General features: G+C 52.5%; 1 protein-coding gene across 3 annotated transcripts in view; it reads right to left on the reverse strand.

The window, feature by feature from the left end:
* UNC13A (unc-13 homolog A) overlaps positions 1-21001 on the reverse strand; it is a 76259-nt gene that overhangs the window by 24015 nt on the left and 31243 nt on the right. For all 3 annotated transcript variants that reach the window (XM_075548860.1, XM_075548865.1, XM_075548854.1), the window contains 21 exons: positions 18599-19147; positions 17935-18031; positions 17153-17199; positions 15599-15677; positions 14926-14997; positions 14501-14720; positions 13593-13820; positions 12612-12753; positions 12352-12521; positions 10936-11051; positions 9748-9911; positions 9187-9337; positions 8834-8902; positions 8059-8148; positions 7234-7368; positions 5592-5725; positions 3286-3371; positions 2962-3088; positions 1742-1838; positions 1167-1310; positions 10-93 (listed from right to left, as the gene is read on the reverse strand). In XM_075548860.1, the coding sequence (XP_075404975.1) occupies positions 10-93; positions 1167-1310; positions 1742-1838; positions 2962-3088; positions 3286-3371; positions 5592-5725; positions 7234-7368; positions 8059-8148; positions 8834-8902; positions 9187-9337; positions 9748-9911; positions 10936-11051; positions 12352-12521; positions 12612-12753; positions 13593-13820; positions 14501-14720; positions 14926-14997; positions 15599-15677; positions 17153-17199; positions 17935-18031; positions 18599-19147 (3001 nt within the window). The remainder of the gene's footprint in view (positions 1-9; positions 94-1166; positions 1311-1741; positions 1839-2961; positions 3089-3285; positions 3372-5591; positions 5726-7233; positions 7369-8058; positions 8149-8833; positions 8903-9186; positions 9338-9747; positions 9912-10935; positions 11052-12351; positions 12522-12611; positions 12754-13592; positions 13821-14500; positions 14721-14925; positions 14998-15598; positions 15678-17152; positions 17200-17934; positions 18032-18598; positions 19148-21001) is intronic.

A 21001-nucleotide genomic window follows, 5' to 3' on the forward strand; every position in this document is an offset into this window, starting at 1 on the left:
CCAGGTCACCACTTTCTCCTTCTCCTTGGAGCAGTAGGAGGCGAAATCCTTGGAGATGATGTCCGCGTACTGGAGAAGCACATTGCTGATGGTCTAGGAGGAACACGGGGTGAGAGGAAAGAATGGAGGCAGGGTGGACCCACATCGCCAATCCCACCAAGAGCTGGTGGTGTGACTGTGGATGAACTTGAACCTGAAATAGCCTATCAACCTGGGATTATCACTGTCCACCCAGGATTATCACTGAGACTCTGGCAGACCCACATGGGGAGACATCAGCAGATAAGGACACTTATTTTATGTGGACCCAGCTCTCTATTTCTGAGTAAACAAACATCATCTATTATCCCAGATCCAGCCACAAATCTGACCTTAATCTAATCATAATTCCTAGCTGCCATCTCTAATTTCAGCCCAGTATATATACGTATATATCCAGCCCAACAAACCCCAAACTCAATGCAGTTCAATGATCCCAATCCCCAAAGTCATCCCAAGGTCTACCCAAATTCTACATAAATCCAAACACACATTTCAACTCAATGTCAGACCAAATAGCCACCCTCACCGTAAACAGTGGAACGGTTGCATGAGCCTTGAACTGTTAACCACCGGATCAGTGGTTCAAGCCCACAAGCCACTCCATGGGTGATAGACGAGGCTTTCTGCTCCCATAAAGTTACAGACGTGGAAACCCTACTTTGGGCTGCTGGGAGCTACAATTGACTTCATGGCAGTGGGTAGATAGCAACTCTAAACTCCAGCCTCAAATTAACCTTTAACCTTACCACAGCCCTAACCTCAAACTCAGCTTCAACGTCCACCTCAAGGACATCACCAACCTCAACTCTAATCTCAAACCTCAATTCTAGACTGAACCTGAACCCCAAAACAACTTCAGTGATATTATCAACCCCAATCCTAGGCTCAACTCCACCCCCAACCTTGATTTCAACTTTAACCTCCACAAAAACTTCAATGATTCCACCAACTGTAATCTCAACTCAAACCTGACTACCATTGACCCCAGCCCTAAACTCAACTTTTAACTGCAACCTCAACTCTAACTTCAGTGACATTGTTAACCCCAGCCCTAACCTTAATCTCATCTCCAGCCCCAAACCCAGCCCTCTGCCCCACCCCCGACTTCACCCCCACTCCCACACCTTGGCAAAGCGCCTCATGTAGTGCCCCACAATCTGGGGGTCAGGGCACTCCAGCTTCTTGATGATCTCAAAGCTCTGGTTCAGCTGGGAGAAGACATCCACCACGGAGCAAGAGAACAGGGCATGCTCGGAGGTTTGCTGGAACTGCAGTGGAAGGAGACCAGGAAGGAGGATAGCAGTCAGAGCCAATGTGCCTTAGAGCCCATCCCCCCATTCTTCTTGGAGAGATTCAGCGACCAGAGTCAAGGGCTTCAGCCATCTGCCTGACTAAAGGCACATCTGGCCACTGCCCTGAGGCCAGACGCCGAGGGCAAAGTGGAGTCAGAGCCAACCTTGAGGGGTGGACTCAGAGATCACAGGGTGGAGGTATGGGACCCAGCAAGGGTTGATGAACTTGAATTCCGTATTTGCTGAATGGACCAAACACTTTGAAAGCCCCGGATGAGACAAAGACGGTAGACCCCTTCCGAGATGGGCTGCACCCCAATGGAAACTCGACTTTGCCCCATTACATCCCAGAGGGAGTGAGGCCACTGTGGGTGGACCGGGGGCGTGGTCGTGGGTCTGCTTCTCACCCCATCCTTTTTGTCTCGCTCCAAGGCTCCGTGCAGGAAATCCCGGGACACCTCCTCGTTCTCATCAAGCCACTGGATGACAAAGGGCTCAAACCACCTGGAACGGGAGGACCAGGGATGGGCCCTGCTGCCTCTTGCCCCCTTCTCCTTCTGCTCTGCCTGGGGCTAGTCCAGTGCTGAATGATGCTGAAGGCAGGGTTTTCTATCCTGACCTCCCTCTACCTCACCATGTGGTCTTGAGAACCTTCTCCCCACTTCCCTCCCCTAACAGAACTCAGTTTCTTCATCTTTGAAAAGGATGGAGCAGCCACTGTCCAGAGTAGGGACCAGCCTTGCCGGGATCCTGGTTCAGATAAGCTGAGCCCCAACTGCAGGCAAACAGGTCGACTCTCTGATATTCCCTTGCATCTACATTAGGTAGGAGAGAACATCTGTTCCATCTCAAAGCTGAGCCGTGAATGGGAGCACGTAGTAGGTCTGCAGCAAAGGGCAGCCACTCTGCCATTCTCTAACACGGCATGGAGTCCAACAACCCAAGGTCAAACCCTAGCTCCGTCATTTACTGGACTTCACCTTGAGCCAGTTGTTCAACCTCTTGTATCGGTGGATGGATAATGAGTGGGTGGATGGATAGATGGGTGGACAGGAGGGAGAATGAGTGGGCATGTGGACGGATGAGTGATGAGTGGGTGATGAATGACGCATACACTGTTTCTTTCACACACAGTGGGGGTGATAATGATCCCACCTTAGAGAACCAACAAAACGATTAAAGGAAGAAAAGCAGGTGGGACAGTTCAGGATGGTTATTGGACTTATTAAGATCATTAATTTCGGGGGCTATACTCACTGCCACGGAGTAAATTCTGATTCTCAGTGACCCTACAGGACAGAGTAGAACTGCTGCCGTGGGTTTCGTGATTGTGAGTCTTTTCGGAAGGAGAGAGCCTCCTCTTTCTCCCTTGGAGTGGCTGGTGGTTTCGAACTGCCGACTTTGCAAACAGCAGCTCAATGCGTAACTCACAATATCAACAGGCCTCCTTGTGGACTAAAGGAATCCATAATCCAATGTCTGGGGGTCAAGAAAACTGGACTTGGGCCCCACTTGTTCTCCTGGCTCCCAGGTGACCCTGACTAGGTCAGCCCTCCTTCCTGGGTCTCAGCCTAGCTGTTAATTCTACAGTCCTGGCTTTGGCTTTGGCTTGGGCTAATGGACTTACGCAGGGTACTCAGGGACACGGTCCTTGAAAGAGGGAAGTTCCGTCACATACTCATTGTAGAGCCACTTGACCTTGAAGTGGAGGTTCATGTAGTCGGCACTCTTGCATAGGCGATGCTTGTCATGCTCTGGCGGTGAGGGGTGGGGAAGGGTTCAAGAAAGAGGCAGCTCAGCCGAAGGGGTCTGCCGGCTACAACTGCCCACTCTGGCCATCACTGATGTCCAAACCTCCTGGCATGAGGGTCCAGAATACTCATAGCCTTGGCGGGGACACTGAGGTATAAGAACCCCCTGCAGCCAGGCTGGAATGAGAGTGAGGGCTCACCTTCCATGGCGTACTTCATGTCCTGTGCAAACAGATTCCACATCACTTCGGCACTGATTTTACCCACGTTCAGCTCCTGGGGAAACCTGGCAAAGGTCGCAGGAATGTGAAACCTTGGCAGATGGCAGCCAGATGGCACCAGATGCTTTGCCTTTACCTGCCCCAGGGGGAAGTGTGGAGCAGGTCAGGGGAAGGGGCTCCATCTTCAAATTTTCTCCCAGCCATTGGCTTGCTGAGGGATTCTATATGAAGACCTTACTTCTCCCTGACCCCCCATCCACCCACCCATCCATCCATCCATCCATCCACCCATCCATCCACTATGTCACGCATCCATCAATTCACTCATCCATTCACCCACCTGCTCAACTGAAGTGCAGGGAGCTACTTCTGTCTATCCCTTCTAACCAGAGTCTTGTCACCAAACAACGATGGAGCAGGACTGACAAATAAGGTGCTTTTGGCTCAACAAGAAGGTTCGACAGCTTTGCTAATGAAATAAGATGCTTGGAACCCATGGAGAGATTGGTCCATTTGGCCATCTCACCCAACTTAAAGGGAGCCAGTCCCAGAGGTCGGAGGAGAAAATCCCACAACCATGAAGACAAGAGCCAGAGATCCTGAGACCGGAAGAACGAAATAGTGCCCAACTATCATTACCAGTGACTTTTAAAGGGACCACATGAGAAAGTCCTGGAACGAGTGGGAGAAAAACATAGAACAAAACTCCAACTCAAAAAAGACCAAACTGTCTAGATGGATGAAGGTGGACACCTCGAGATGAGGCCCCTTAATTACACTTCAAGCCTGGAAGTGAATCTGGCCCCCTGGCCAATGAACAGACAGGTCTATAAGGTAGGAGATAAATGCATTCCTTACAACAATCAACCATTGGCGACTTTAAAAAGGCACCCTTTTCCCAGGGTCAAAGTTCAGCAAGGCTAGGGAAGGGAAGGACAGTTGAGCTAGGGAAGAAAGACAGTTGGACACAGGGAGGTCGGGGGATGAGGGGGGAGTGCTGTTACATTGTGGGGATTGAAATCAATAGCATGGAACAAAACGGGTGTGAACTACTGAATGGAAAACGTGTATGCTCTGTAGACCCTCACCCAAAGCATCATCCAAAGCCAAGCATGTCCCTTGGACCCAGGAACCCAGTGCTGAGACCCTCCTGGGCCCTAGGAAGCAGGCTGCTCTGTATGTGGCGCAGGACCAGCAGTCTACGCTCGCTGATTCCTGGAGTGGGAGAACTGAGCAGGCTTCTGGGTGGAGGTTGGAGGTAGCGTGGCTCCAGGGCCTCGGTTGGACTAAAGAGCTTTGTGACACTTGTCCAAGGGGGGCAGAGGCAAGAGGCAAGACGGAAGTCAGCTCGTGGGCACGGCTGAGAAGAAGCCGTCCTGATTAAAGAACTGGATCCTGAGTCACTCCTGTTACTTCCAAGTTGCTCTTTCCAAGTGTGTTCTTTCCCTAATAACCTCCAGAATTGTGAGGATGGTCTGTGAGGTCTCTGTGGGCATCGCAGGAGAAAAGTCGGGAGTGCCCTGAGAGCGCCAGCTGGGTCAGACTTGTTTTAAAAAAAAAAAAGATTGGAAAGTGAAGGTGTATCTCACCTCCACCTCATAGGAATCAGCCCAGAGCTGGTGCTGATGTTGATCTTCCTCTCTCCCTCTGAAGGCAGACAAAGTCTAATGCCTGGATGTTTATGAACCAACTACCCAGCCATTCTTACATCCCTCCAACCATTCATCCATCCATCGCCCACCTATCCATCTACTCATCCATCCCTCTGTCATCCATGTAGTCATCCATTTGCTATTCATTCACACATTACCCATCCATTCATCCACCCACCCACTTGTCCATCCGCCACTCCATTCATTTAAAATATTTGACCTTAACTCCATATCTCCGTAAGCAGAAGATGTTAGCACGCTAGATTTAGAGGCCCCCTAGGCCCCCTAGGACCTCCCCTTGGGGAGCTCTAAGAGAACAAACAAGCTCACTCAGTTACACATGGAGGAAAATTCCAACAGTCACCCAAACTCACAAACCAAAAGTGTCTACTCACCTATATAATTATACAATATATATCATTAGCCAAGACACAACAGATTTAACTGTGCTCTGTAACCATACACATACGCAGCTAAACCCTGGGCCACCACCATACCACAAAATCATATGCTCTCATGTGTAAGCTATACCACAATTAGACCTGATCATCTCTACACACACGGCACAAAGTTGCATGAATACTCATGTGGCGGCCCTCCTCGGAGAGAGAAATTCACAGACACACTACTCACTGGTTGAGGCAGGGGGTGTAGGAATTCTTGTCTTCCTCAATGATGGATACGATGAGGGTGATCAGCTTGGACCAGAAGTCCAGGTTCTTGATGCTGGGACCCTGTTCCTCTGGGGGAACTTCTCCCTTCTTGGCCTGAAAGAGGAGGCGGAGACACTGGTCATGAGGGCACCTCAGTGAAGGGCACCTCAGGCAGTTCAATAGTGATGAGGAGGGGCTTGGTGAAGACATGTTTGCAGGTAGGATGTCTGCGTGGTAAGGAACTGAACGCGCATCAACTGACCCACACATAGTCCAGAATAAGGCAGTTCAATGAAGGTGAATTAGACTTAACTCATGAAATGGAATAAAAATGAAGGAAATTTGACTTTGTGAAATGGACTCAAATTCCACTAAACCAAATGGAATAAAAATGAATTCAGATCACACCTATTTAGCTTAACAGAAATTAACTTTCTTCAGGGTCAATTCAGTGCAACTAGACTTGGGCCAATTCCACTGGATGGAGTAGAATTAAATTTAACTGGATGGACTTCAATTCAAATTAATGCAATTGGATTGAATCTAAGCAATCTGTCCAAGATCAACACCAACCTAAGTTACAATCATGGGGGAAAAATTGACCTCAACTGAACTCAACCAATTCAATCTAACTCAACCCAATCTAATTCTCCCTATAACAACCCAATTTAACACACTCAAGTCAATTCAACCTAACTTTAATCAACAGAAGCAAATGTAGCTAAACTCAACTGGAATGGGTACAACCCAACCCAAATCAAATGAACTGAGTCTACCTCATCAATCCAGTTCACTCTAACCGAAGCCAACTCAACCAATCAAGAACAACTTCAATGGGAGGCAAAAGCATGAAAATGGCTGAAAGTCTACCAATTCTTCTCATTTCAGCTCAGCTCTACTCCCTAATTATCCGTTTTAACGAGTGAACCATCTGGAAATAAATGACCTAGAACTGGTTATACTTGAACTACAGGTAACTCTGTATAATCTCGTTCACCTGAACCCAGTTAAACATACAACCCGTCAATCCAATTGACTGTTAATGAACCAAATGAAATATAGCATATCTGAATGCCTGTTTTGTCTTATCACTCATTGGAAAGGCTGAGTCAGAGTAGGGGCCATCGGTAGCCCCCCACCCCGTTTCCTCTGCCTCCTACATTCTTGTATTAATTAATCACTCTGGGTTGTAAATTTCTGCATCCTTTTCCCTACCAGCTTATATAAGACCCTTGAGATCTTATTTATTATCTTGGGATACTGTATGTGTAGATAAATGTTTATTGAAAAATCTAAAACAATTGGGTTGAACTGGATTAAATAAATTCAATTCAACTCCACCTTTATTGAACAATAGCTCTACTCAACTAAGCTGAACTCAGACAGAACTCACTGAGCGCCTACCCTGTGCCAAGTGCTGAGCACGTAACCACAGTCTACCTGACACTCCTATCTTGTTACATTTCCTCCCGTCCATGGACATGGGGGTTCATGACCTTCATCTTACAGGAGATGAAACTGAGGTCCAGAACAATTAAACGATTTGGGAAGAGACAGAGCTAGGACTTGAGTCGGGGACTGGCTGGCATCCACCACCCCGCTGCCCCACCCCGAGTCCTCACTGGATCGGTCTGATACTCCCGGCTGTAGAGCTCGTGACAGTTGTTGAAGATGTACTCATAAGTAGAGTTGAGGCAGGCTTTCACACAGTCCTTCACCACCTGGCTGGCTCGGGGTGGGCTCTGGAGTTCTTGTACCTAGAGCAAGGCAGGGACACAGGCACAGGTAGCCCTGCTGGCACAGGAAGCAGCTCTAAGGCAGCGCTTCTCAACCGTCCTCAGGCTGCCACCCTTTCATAAAGTTCCTCAGGTGGTGGTGACCCCCCACCCCCCACCAACCATAACATTATTTTCATTGCTACTTGCTCACTGTCATTTTGCAACTGTTATGAATCATCAAGTAAGTATCTGATGTGCAGGATGTATTTTCATGGTTACAAATTGAACATCATTAAAGCATAGGGATGAATCACAGAAACAATATGTCATTAGATAGGGTGAAATATTTGTTTCTAAGGACCAATAAATGAAATTTTGTCTTGAAGCATGGTGTAGCATGGGTAACAGTCTTCACTCTGGGTACTCATATGTGGGCGTATCTGTATGTGGGCGGACCCACCTGGAGATGGACAGAGGAGCAGTATCTTGGTTCCTCAGACCATCGGAAATATGTTTCCCGATGGTCTTAGGCAACCCCTGTGAAAGGGTCGTTCACCCACCAAAGGGGTCACGACTCACAGGTTGAGAATCGCTGCTCTTTGAAAGACTAGGGTCCCTAGCGAAGTGCAGCGCTCTCCAGGAGAGATGTGACTTGTTCTGGACATTGGGAGTCTGGGCAACCCCAGATGCCTCCTGGGAGAGCGAATGGAGCTGGGCCCCCTTGCCTACCTTCATCCGAAAGAAGGTGATGCTGGTGAGAAGGTCCACAGTGGATTTGAGGTCCTGGAGTCTCTCCGGGCTGCTGGCTGGGAAGTTATTCTGTTAGGGAATGAGAGGCGAAGCGGGCTTATGCAAGAAGGCTCAGGGCCGGTGGGAGACAGCCCACCTGGGTGGGAGACAGCCCACCCATGTGTCACCCTGTGGCAGCTGGTGTGTGGTTAGCATGATGGAAAAATTGCCACTAGGCTTCCAAAAGCCAACAGGGTCACCCATGGTAGGTACGTTTCCAGACTAAGAGAAACTGGGGGCAGAAACCTTAGGGACCTACTTCTGAAAATTAGCCCCGCCCCCCCCCCAAATTGTATAGATCACAACAGAATACTTTCTAATAGACTGCTGGAAGATGAGTCCCCTAAAGGCACTACCAAAAAAACAAACCAAAAATGAACTCAAGAAACAAGCACAGCGGTGGAGTCGGCTCTGCCAATGATCATGAAGACGGCACAGGACTGGGTGACAATTTGGTGGCCATGACTTGCAGTTGATTCAGTGGCAACTAACGACAACAACAATCCAAAAGTCCCCAAGTTTCAGGAGGGGTGTTGAGGGGCCGTCAATGAGTGAACCTGGAAATGTCTGGGGTCTGCTTGGATGCACCATGCTCTTTGGGAGAGGTACTGATGCGTGTGTGTGTCCACATGTCTGGGGAAGGGACTCCATGTGGTAATAGACCTGCTGACACAGACGGAGAAGGCGGGGGACCTGTCACGGGGCGTGGCCTTACCCGGTACATGGAGAGGTCAATCCGCAGTGAGTTATGTAGCTGGTCCAGGAGTTTCACAAAGCGCTCTTTCTGAGGGAGGACAATGGAGAAGACTCTGAGGTCAAGGGTAGCAGCTCATGGTGGCCACCTATTAGCCGGGCACGGTACACACGGAAGGTACCCCTCCCACCATGGACTCAAGATGTCCCCACACTTGTCATCACATTTCTACAGAGGGGCTAATGGAGATGCAGGGGGAAAGTGACAGGTGCCACCAATTCACACAGCAAGTCTCGTCCTGGGCACCACATGCAGTCTGGCCAGATGCAGTGGGACCCCCCCTCTTTCCCCACGTCCAAGCCCTTGACACTGACCCCAAAGTTGGAGGCGGCAAAGCGGTCGGAGGCAGACACGTTGGTGGAGGCGGTGGTGTGCGCGTAGTAGGCGTTGATGTTGGCGAGCAGGGTGCTCATGACGGCAGGCACCCCGGGGCACATGTACTTGGAGGAGAGGCAGGCAAAGTGGCTGGGGGGAGGGAGTGGGAGGCACTGGGCCCAGCGTCCTGCTAGGAAGGGCCATGTTCCCCCAACTATCCCCAAGACAGCATCTGTGAGAGACCCCTCCCTTGATCCCCCCTCCCCCGCCTCAGCCATTCCCCTTCTCCCTGCCTCCTTCTGTCCTGGCTTCTCGCCGTCTGTCTTTCTGTGCCTCTTGGCTTCCTTGGCTTAACTCTGAGGCCTCTCACATCCCTCTCACTCTAGCTCATAGGGCTCTACTTGACACGGGGACCAGGCACCGCTTTGCCCACTTCTTCTCTGGTCCATCCTCCCTACAAGCTCCGCTATTCCAGATCTGGCCGGTGCCCACTGGTGACTCCCAGCCCTCTCCAGTTTTCTGAGCCATGCCCTCATGCCCACCCCGGCCTGCAGCCTCACGTCATGGCTTGGTAGATGGACTCAACACCATAGCGCATGGCAAACTCATCCACGATCTCCTGGGCTGTCTCATCGTAGTAAACCTTCCAGGCGTCATCACCCTTGGCATCTGGGATCTTCACGACCCCGTTGTTCTGCACGTCCGTCACGAAGTGGAACAGGTTCTGCCGAGTGGGAGGGGAGAGATGTTGTCGTAAAGAGGGCACGAGGACAAGAAGGGCTCAGAATTCGTGGGGTCTGAGGCAGCTCACATCATCTACCCATCAATTTAATTATTCATGAATCCATCTATGCTTGCATCCATCCATCCACCCATCCATTCAATCACACACACTCCAATTCACCTCATCTAGACTACCATCCATCATCTACCCGCCCACCCACCCAGTCAACTATCCGAAAATCCATTCATTTGCTCATCCTTCCTTCTAACACATAATCCGACCACATCCATCCACCACATCAGTTACCCACAATTTAGCCTGTCCACTCATCAGTTCATCCTTTACCCATGCATTCAATCACCCATCGACCCGCCTATCTATCCATATATCAACTTCTCCATACATGGAGTATCCGTATGTCCACCCATTCGTCCCTCCATCTACTCTAAGATTCACCCATTTGTTCATCTGTCCCTCAGTAGCTCAACCACACATCTATCTGTTCCTCCGTCTCTCCATCATCCACCCATCTATCCCTTCACACACCTACTCATCAACTCATCTATCTGTCCACCCACTGATCCTTTTATCTACTCATCATCCATCCACCCATCCAACCATCTACCGAATCCCTCATTAATTCATCAAGCGATGTCTTGGGGATGCAATTCTCTCCCGGAGTTCCTAGGCAGCAGAAATAGACACACACACATGCAGCCTGCCCCCAAGTGTTCATGACTGGAGATGATGGGAAGGCCTCGAGTTGGGCAGTGAAAGTCTGTGTATATAGTCAAGTCAAGGGCTTCTCAGAGGAGAGGACTGGAAGCTGGACCTCGATGGATGGGGAGAGGTTTTCCAGACAATGGGGATAGTTTAAAAAATAGCCACAGGTGTGCAGGAAGGTGTGGACAGTGTGGCTGGAGAGAAGAAGTTGGGGCCAGGACAGGTAAGCATGGTACGTGGAGGTGTGGTGGACCACAAGACCACCGTGGGTCTCAAAGGCCAGCCCAGCCCCGAGCCTCACCTCATGCAGACAGGTGTACTGGACGTGGTAGGGGGCCACCTTCTCCTCGCCTTTGATCTCCACACTGATGTGCAACCGGATGGCGCCCGACACAGCCGACTTGTCAGTTCGCTTGTCTGCAGTACAGAGGTGACGGCAGCGTGAAAGACAGAACTTGCCGGCATGCCCTGGGCTCCCTTACTCTGTCTGTGAGTGTGTGCAAGGTGAACATGCTTGACTGATAGCCACAAGGCTGGAGGTTTCAGTCTACCTAGAGTCACCTCGGAAGAAAGGCCTGGCAATCTACTTCTGAGAGATCACAGCAGAGGAACACTCTCAGGAACACGGTTCTGCTCTGAAGCACATGGGGCGTCATGAGTCAGAGTTGACTGGATGGCAAGTGTGTGTGTGTGTGTGTGTGTGTGTGTGTGTGTGTGTCCCACTCAGCACCCTGAAATCAAGGCTTGGTCTCTTGCTTCAAATCAGCTTCCCAGGTTTGCATAGCATACTCTTTAGATTAGAATTTCTTTCTTCTTTTAAAAATCATTTTATTGGGGCTCATACAGCTCTTATCACAATCCATCCATCCGTCCATTGTGTCAAACACATTTGTACAAATGTTGCCATCATCATTTTCGAAACATTTTCTTTCTACTCGAGCCCTTAGTATCGGTTCCTCGTTTATTTTCCCTCCTTCCCCTATGAACCCTTGATAATTTATAACTTGTTAATTTTTCATGTCTTACACTGACCGATGTCTCCCTTCACCCACTTTTCTGTCGTCCGTCTCCCTGGGAGGGGGCTATAGGTAGATCATTGTGATCGGCTCCCCTTTCCTCCTTCCACCATCCCCTTCCCCTTCTGGTATTGCAACTCTCATTATTGGTCCTCAGGGGCTTATCTGTTCTGGAGTCCCTGTGTTTCCAGATCTTATCTGTACCCATGTAAATTCTCTGGTCTAGCCGGATTTGTAAGGCAGAACTGGGGTCAGGATAGTTGGGGGGAGGAAAGATTAGAGATTTTTAGACCCCATTTCTCCCCAGATTAGGATCCCAGGCCTTGCTTCCTCATTCAGATGAATTTCCTAGATCTGGGTCTCCTTGGATCCACTTCTCTCCCAGACTGAGCTTTTAGGTCCTGCCTCTCCCATCAGGTTGAATTCCCCAGAATCGCTTCAAAAATTTTAGACAGGTTCCTGGTCTAGTCCTCCCAAGTCTTGCTTGTGCCTCCTCAATCAGACTGGGATACATAGGCTCTCTCCTCTTACTAACTAAAGGGTTTTGGAATCTTATCACACTGGGTAACTTCCTGGCCCTCCTGTTGGGCTCCCGGGCCCTGCCTCCCTAACCAGATTGGCCGCCTCCCCACTCCCATCCCACCCCCAACCACACCCGTCTCCGGCTCTTTCCCATGCCCCTCCAGGACCCTCTGGCTCACCCAGGTTGTACCACACATCCATCTCGCCGCTGAGGGTCCGCACTTCGATGATGGTCTGCCCCAGGAAGTCATCCGATTCCCTCTTGAATCTCTGCTTCACTCGGGATTTGATGTCATCATCCTCGTCCCAGACACGCACTTTGATGCGGTCCGAGGAGTTGTGACATTCACTGCAAGGGAAGGGAGAAGGGGGGGTCAGCAGGGGGTGAGGGGGAGGGTGCTCCGGGGGGCTCAGGTCAGGGGAGGGGCCGCCCACTTACAAGTGGAAGTTCTCCTCCCACACCGGGTTCAGGTTCCCGTAGATGGTTTTGGTCCGTTTCTTGGTCTTCCCGACCTGGACGGTGACATAGGGGTCACTGGATCCCGTCTTGTCCTTTGCCTGCAAGCCCTGGGCACAGACGACTGGAAGACACACAAAAAGACAAATACACAAATGGGCACAGTGGCTGAGGCCCACCTGGCATCGTCTGGGCAGTCACAGTCACACACGGCTCCAGGGCACACCTGTGACCTGGCCGTTGGTCTTTGTTCTGGTGGGACCTCCTCACCCCTGGGCTGAGACCTCCCAAATGTGCCTGCCTGAGCTCCGGTTTCAGGGTCACCTGCTCTTTGGCGCCCCTGCCCTTGTCACACTTTCCTATTCCCCACAGGGGTTCCCAGGTGACCCAAACCCAGTCGATGCTGACGTTTCCTTCGATCCATTGCGACCTAATAGGACAAGATTAAACGATCTCTTCTGGATCCGAGGCTGTAAATCTTCCTGGCACCCGGAAAGCTTCATCTTTCTCCCTCTGCGGAGCTGCGGTGCGTTGGAACCACCAAGCTTGTTGTTAGCTGCTGGACGCTTAACCCACCGCACTACCAACCCCCTGACCATGACCCCCTGAAATCCTCATCTTGGAAGCTGTCTTCCGGGAAATTGAAATGAGGCTGGCTGTGGAGAAAACACCCCGGCGCCCTTGCCCCCGTAAGGGACCATTCAGAGCTAGGTGTCCGCCCTTCTGAGCCCAGGTGCCCCAAGTATCGCTTTGGGGGGCCCTACCCCCTGCAGGGGACCTTCCCACCCTGTGTCAACTCGCCACGCCTCCTGGGCCTTGCGGAGTTCCGCCCCGCTGCAATATGCAGTCCAAATGCAGGAGCAATGAGCAGAACACACGAGAAGCACGAAGGTCTATCAAGCAAGGATGACGGGAACACACGCAAGCTCCTGCCACCCAGGGCCGGGCCGCCCCCGGCCTCACCGGTGATGCTGATCTTGGCCGACCACTTGGACGTGCCGTCCAGCACGCTCTGCTTGACCGCCTTCATCTGCTGCGTGTGTGCCGTCTTGGTCACGGCGAAGATCTCCTGGATGAGCTCGAAGATCTCGGGCTTGTTGCGCTCCCGGATCTTCATGCGGTCCTTGAGCACCATGATGATGTTCTGCGTGCGGTCCTCCGCCCCGTGCTTGGAGCTCTTCTCCGCCGCACCTGCGAGACCGAGACCATAGAGGACCGGTCACCGGGGGACCCCTGGGAGAGCTTGGGCTGCTGTCGCCGCCAGGAGACACCTCCGCGTACCTGGCCCCTTTCACAGCCCTCACCTCCCCATAGGTATCCCCTCCCCTCTGAGGGGGATAGGTACCCCAGCTCTCAGCTCTCAGAGTCCCCGCCCATTCTGCACCACCCCTTTCTGGGACACGCCCCCTAACCTTTTTTATTGAACCCGCCCCTCTCGGATCCCTGCCCCAGGCCTCCTCCCCTTGTCCCCTAACTCATGCGCTAATTGTTCTTGGACCTCCCTTCGCCTCGAAGCCCCTCCTCCAGAAACCGTCCTTATCTCGGACCCGCCCTCTGCCCCTTCCTTGTTCCCACCCAGCAGAGCCCCCTCCACTGCCCTGCTCCGCCTCACACAGTAGCCAGCTTGAGCCCTAACCCTAAACTGAGTTCCACCCACCCTTCTGACCCCGCCCCATGTGCCAAATCCCCGTCCCTGTCCCCGCCTCATCCCCGCCCCTCTATCGCGATCCCATCCTGCAGAACCCCGCCCCTCTGTCACCGCACCTTCTCAGCCCCGCCTTCACTCAGCAGAGCCCCGCCCCAAGCTCCGCCCAGGAGAGGCCGGCCGAGCGCGCCGCCCCGCCCCCCTCGGTGCGCCGCCCCGCCCTCACGCTGCAGGCAGTCGGCGTTGAGCAGGTCCTGGCACTTCTCGTGGCACTTGACGCCGCACTCGGTGCAGCGCATGCCCTGCCGCGCGATGCCCCACAGCAGTCCCTCACACTCGTAGCAGTAGGTGGGGGTGGTGGCCGTCCACACCTCGAAGTTATGCGGTGTCGTGCACGAGATGGGGTAGATTAAGGCTTGCAGGGTCTTCTTGTAAACGTGGTTTTTCTGCGGGAGCGGTTGCCATCGTGGGCCTCATAGGAAGGTGGGCACAAAGAAACCCCAGGACCTCACTCGGGCAGCTGCCTTATTCCCAAAGGGAGGCATGCCCACGACCCTCACTTCTCCCCACCGGCTCAGGGGAGACTGAGCCCCTCCCAGGAAACCCTTCGCAGGTCCATCCCACCCGCGGTCTGGGGAGGCGCCCACGTACCAGCTCCTCGTTGTTCAACGTGCTGGAGGCCAAGGCTGAGGTGATGCCCGCTTTCCTGGACTGGACTAGGGACTGTGGCCAAGAGGGGTCGAGGACACCCATGGGACATCACCCGGGACCGAATCCACAGTCACGTATGGGGTCGGTCAGCCACATATCCAAGGTTGGCCACGAATTAGAAGCAGGTCACGAAAAGCAGGCAGGAGCAACACAGAATTGGGGAAAAGACATGGGCCCCGGGGTTAGAGGGCCTCATGGCCAATGGCGGCAGACCCATCCTCCTTCCTGACTGACTGTACTCTCCACCCCCTCCCTACCCCCCACAAGGGACTGGATTTGGAACCCCTCTGGACAAAGTCATCCACAATGGCAGGGGCCAAGCTAGCGCTCTTTCCCACCCATGGACAAGCCCCGCCCCCCACCTCCCAAGGATTTGGGGTAGGTTAGAAGATTCCCAGTGGGGCGGGGTCTAGAAGGGAGACTTAGAGGTCCCATCATGGTCACTCACCATGGCCTGCGTGTCCATGCCGCAGATGGGGTAGAAACGAGATTGCATTAGTCCCAGAAAAGACCTTGCCAGCCCACAGCCCCAGGACTGCATTGGCTGTAACACAGGCTACACATTGCTCCAGATGAACTTGTCCAGTGCAGGGGGGGTGGGGTAGACACTTACCAGGTCGCTCACGAGGGGGATGGGCTTCCTCTTGCGGATGTCAGGCATGCTGTCAATGATGATGAGGCCACCTCCGGGGCTGCGAGACACACACAGGTCTGTTGAGGTCCCAGGCTCCCCCCCACCCACCCATCCCTGTCCTCACACAAACATCATTCATCCTCCTCTGGGCCACCCCTTCCTCATCTGGGAAATGCTGCAGTAACACACACTGCAACTGTGTGAGCTTTTGACTTCACCAACTCTAAAACTAATCTAAGCAATACAATGACACTTCAGGACAGTGGGCTCAAACAGCTCAAAGACGCTGGCACAGGACTGGGCAATGTTGCGCTGGGTTTGACAGAAGGTCACCAGGAGTCGGATCGAACTTGACAGCAATGAGGAAATAATATGAAGCATCAATAAGGCCTTTCTTGAGGCTCCACATTGGAGACCCATGTGTATACTTCAGTCTGTCCAGGGAGGTGATTTCAAAGCTGGTGTGGACACACCAAAACTAAACCAGTTGCCATAAAGTTAATCCCAACTCGTGGCAACCATGATGACCTGGGTGTCATAAGGGGCTAAGTGCTCAACTCCTAGCCAAAAGGGTGGAAATTTGAACCAACCCAGACCCATAGGCACTTGGCATGGACTACAACCCATTGTAAAGAAAAGCAAAATCCTCACAAGTGGATCAATAGGTAACATCTTGATCAATGGAGAAAAGATTGACATAGTCAAAGATTTCTTCTTGCTTGGATCCACAATCAGTGATCATGGGAACAGCAGTCAAGAGATCAAACAACACATGACATTAGGTAAATCTGCTGCACAAGGCCTCTGTAGAGTGTCGAAAAGCCAGGATGTTACTGTGAGGACGACGGTGTGCCTGATCCAAGCCATGGTATTTTCGATGGCCTCCTATGCCTGTGAAAGCTGAGGACGTTGAATAAGGAAGACCAGGGAAGAACCGGTGCATTTCAACTATGGTGTTGGTGAAGACTGTGGAAAATACCATGGCCTGCCAGATGAACACACAGATCTTTCTTGGAAGAAGTACAGCCTGAATGCTCTTTAAAGGCAAAGATGGCGAGACTTCATCTCACGTACGCTGGACATGTTATCAGGAGAGACCAGTCCCTGGAAGACATCACGCTTGGTAAAGTGGAGGGGCAGTGAAAGAGAGGAAGGCCCTCGAGGGGCGGATACACACAGTGGCTACAGTCATGGGCTCAAACATGAGAACAACTGTAAGGATGGTATGGGTTGCTGTAAGTCATTTTTAGAGGCAAACGGGCCTGAATTATGCAGGTGGCCCTGGCCAGGCAGGAACCTCTCTGGACTCACTCTTCCCATCTGTGAAATGGGCTTGCTGAGAGGCTTAAGCCTGTTATTGTCTTCTACACTTGGATCTGGGAAGTGCCGCCTGAGAGTGACTATATTATTTGGCCCAAGCCTGGTTTGTGTCCCTCATAAATGTGTTCCCACCCCATCCTGGTTTCGTTAGGTCCAGAGGGCATACTGGCCTGAGCTTCATATTCAAAACCTCTCCCCGAGCCTGTTACTCACCCGCCTTTGAACCAGAGGGATTTCGACATCTCTCCTTCTCCCCGGGCCTGCAGGATGGACAGACAGACATGGTTAGTGCAACTGTCCTGACACCTTGCCAGGGCAAGGCAGCCTCCATGCCCACTTCTGTGCTTCTCTGGACTGGGGGTCAGAGGCCTGAGCCCTCACCCTCACCCTGCCTGTGTGTCCTTCGAGAGCTCCCTGGCTAATTCTGGGCTTCAGTTCGTTTATCTATAAAATGGGGGTGGGGTCTTCACGACAGCGACCCCAGTCTCATTGTTCAATCCTGGGAATGCGTTCGTATTATCTCCACCAACAGCATCATGCTGCGTGTGTAACCCCAGGATCCGCAAGGGCTACACTGGGCAGTCGGAGCAGGCCCTGGGCTCCCTGCAGCTCACTCTCGGGACTGACTCGCTCTTCCCTGGACCTTTGCTGGAGCCGGCTCACCTGCTTTGGTGCCTTCCCTGTCCTCTTTGCCCACCAGGCTCTGCTCATTGCTCAGATCTCAGCTGAGACCCAACCTGTAATTGGGGTGGGGCCAGGTGGGGGCATGGCCAGGGTGTGAGCAGATGGGGCCTAGCCAACCTGGGGAATGGCGTGGGTGACCAGCCTGTGTGTGGGCAGAATCTGGCCTGGCCTGGCTGTGTGTGGAGTAGGAGGTGGGGCCAGGCCGGACTTAGGTGGAGCTGATGGGAGATGTGGCCAAGCTGAATGTATGTGGGGCTTGGGCTGGTTCCAGCGATATGGGGCTAGGCGAGCGGGGCGGGGCTCTCACTCACCTCCTGTAGTTGCATCCGCACCTTGTTGAAGGCTCGCAGCCAGTTGGACTTGGCCCTGGACATGGAGTCCTGCCCCTCCTCATCCTGCGGCCTAAAACTAAAGCTGAGGCTGTGAGGCTCTAGAGCAGTGGTTCTCAACCTTCCTAATGCTGTGATCGTTGAAATACATACAGTTCCTCATGTGGTGGTGACCCCCTAACCATAAGGTTATTTTCATTGCTACTTCATAACTGTAATTTTGCTACTGTTTTGAATCGGGCCACTCCTGTGAAAGGATCGTTCGAGCCCCAAAGGGGTCGCGACCCACAGATTGAGAACCACTGCTCTAGCGGGTCTCTAACCATTCCTCAGAGGGATGCTAGCCCTCCTAGTGCTCCCTCCCACATGTGATCCCTCAGACTGGCCCCGCCCACCAGCACCTCTTTGGGACCGTCAACTCCCTCGCTTCCTCTCTGACCTCTCCAATCCTGGTAGACCCTCCTTACTCCCAAGATCCCATCTTACTCCCGGTCCCATCTGACCCCTACAGTTCCTTCGGCCTCCCGAATCCAGCCTGCACCCTGTTCCTTCCAATCCCTTCCACAAACCCCAGACAACCTCTGCCCCTTCCCAGGTCTATTCTGATCCCATCAGGACCCCTGTGTCCCCAGTCTCCTCCCCTCACCTCTCCTCTGCTTTGGGGGGCTCAGGTTCAGGGATCCGTCCATCTGGAGGCCCCTCCGCAGGCACCACGGGCTCTGGGACCCCCTTGGCCCCACCAGGGGCATCGGTCGGCCGGGCGGCAGCCTTGTCCTCCTTCTCAGGGGTGGCCGGCGGCGGGAGGCTGATGCGCTTGAAGTCCTTGGACTCGGTCACGGCTGGTTCCTCCCGTTCCGAGTAGCTGCCCCGAGCCAGTTCAATATCCTCGGGCACCTCCTCCTCCTCCTCCAGCTCCTCCTCCTCCAGCTCTTCCAACTCTTCCTCCTCTTCCTCTAGGAAGTCCTCCAGGTCCTCTTCTAAGTCCTCCTCCAGCTCCTCCTCGTCCTGGTCCCAGCGCGGGGAGTCCTTGTGGTAGCTCACCGAGCTGTGGCATGAGTGGTAGGAGTCCCGGTCGCGCTCGTCTTCCAGCTCTGAGCCCTGCAGGCTCTGGTCCTCGGGGTCAAAGTCCTCGCTCAGCTGTGAGCTGCCCTGGCTCAGCTCTCCAGACGAGGCGTAGCGGCTGCTGCCCGTGGGGCTGTGGGGACAGCAGGGTTCCTCACTCAGGGAGCACCTACTGTGGGCCAGCTCCCTGAGTGACGCCAAGGCTTTGCACCTGCAGGGTGGGCCAACAGAGCCCAGAGCTGGCAGTGGTTAGAGTTGGGTTGCTAACCTTAAAGCCAGCAGTTGGAAAACCCCAGGCCATCCGAGGGAGAAAGCTAGGGCTTTCTACTCTCTTAGAAAGCTTGGCATTGATGTATGTATATGTATGGATTGTAATAAGAGTTGTATGAGCCCCTAATAAAATGTTTTTTTAAAATAAATTAATTAATTAAAAAAAAGAAAAAATTCAAGAATAAAAAATTAATTAATTTTTTTTAAAAAAAGAAAGCTTGGCTTATGAGCCCCCTCCCAGGGGGCCAGACAGCAGACATGTGGGTGAAAGGAGACAGCAGTTGGTGTAAACATAAAAAATAATAATAATAAATTATCAAGGAGACATGGGGGAGGGAGGGGAGAAAATGAGGAGCTGATGCCAGGGGCTCAAGTAAAAGGAAATGATTTGAAAAAGATGATGACAACCTACGTACCTATGTGTCTGACAAATGGATGCCTGTGGGTGGATTGTGATAAGAACTGTAAGAGCCCCAATAAAAAATAAAAAATTATAATAAAATAAACATTTAAAAAGAAAGTTAGTCTTGGAAACTCACAGGGACAGTTCTACCCTGCCCTACAAGGTCGCCAGGAGTCAGCAGTGACTCGGTGACAGTGAACGAGCAGTGGACCGGGCAGAAGCCCCGGTGGCAGAGTGGTTATGTGTTGGGCTGCTTACCACAAGGCCAGCAGTTCAGAACTTCCAGCCACTCGGTGAGAGAAAGACCAGGCTTTCTACTCCGCTAGAGAGTTAGTTTCAGAAGCTCAAGGGGGCTTTCCCATCCTGTCTGTATAGGCTGGCTATGAGTCTGGTGTTTGGGGAGGTTGGACCAACCAAAGTCAGTGGTACCAACCCACCCTGTGGAGTCAACAGCGCACGAGGTCATTTCCATGGGCTGGATGCCCACTCCTGGCCCATGCCGAGTTTTGCTGCCGCATGTTAAACTGAGACTGCCCCCCTGCTATCTCCAGGGTGAGACACCCAGGGTCTCAGCATAGTCCTGTCCCCACTCAGCACCAGGGGTCCATATGCTGCAGTCCACAGGGTTGGTACCCGACGACTGTCCTAAAAGTTGGCGGTTTGAACCCACCCATCAGCACCAGAGAAGAATGCTCCGGTGATCTACTTCCCTTAGGATGACCGAAACCCAAACACTGGGATCGAGTTGGTTCTGACTCACAGTGACTCGATAAGAGAGGGGGGAACTGCTCCTTTGGATTTTCAAGGCTGTGACGCCGAGAGAAGAAAGCCTCCTCTTTTGCCTAAGGAGTGGCTGGTGGGTTTGAACTGCTGACCGCTGACCTTGAGGTTAGGAGCCCAATGTGTAACCAGGGCTCTTTTCCTTTAAGATGACAGCCAAGAAAATCCTGTGGAGTATTTCTCTGTAGCGCCCGAAGCTGCAGTGAGATAGAACAGGCTCAATGATAACTAACCACAACTCCCTCCTCACTTCTCACTCTCCACCTGGAAAGTCTCTCCTCACCCCTTCGTGGTCTTACACACGGCTTCAGGGGTGGGAACTCCTCCTTCTCACGTCTCCATTTTCTCCCGGAAATGCCATGACAGACAGGCTCCACCAGGGATAGATGGACCCGCCCAGAGCATCTTGGTACACTTCCACCCTGTGAGCCTCAGTTTCCCTATCTGTATATGGGCAGCATCCACTCTGTGCTGCCTGGTCTCCCGGGCGTTCACGGAAATGGTGGGGAGCCTTCCCTGTCCGGACACCCATGG

The sequence above is a fragment of the Tenrec ecaudatus genome, chromosome 1, assembly GCF_050624435.1.
Source record: "Tenrec ecaudatus isolate mTenEca1 chromosome 1, mTenEca1.hap1, whole genome shotgun sequence".
Lineage (NCBI taxonomy): Eukaryota > Metazoa > Chordata > Mammalia > Afrosoricida > Tenrecidae > Tenrec > Tenrec ecaudatus.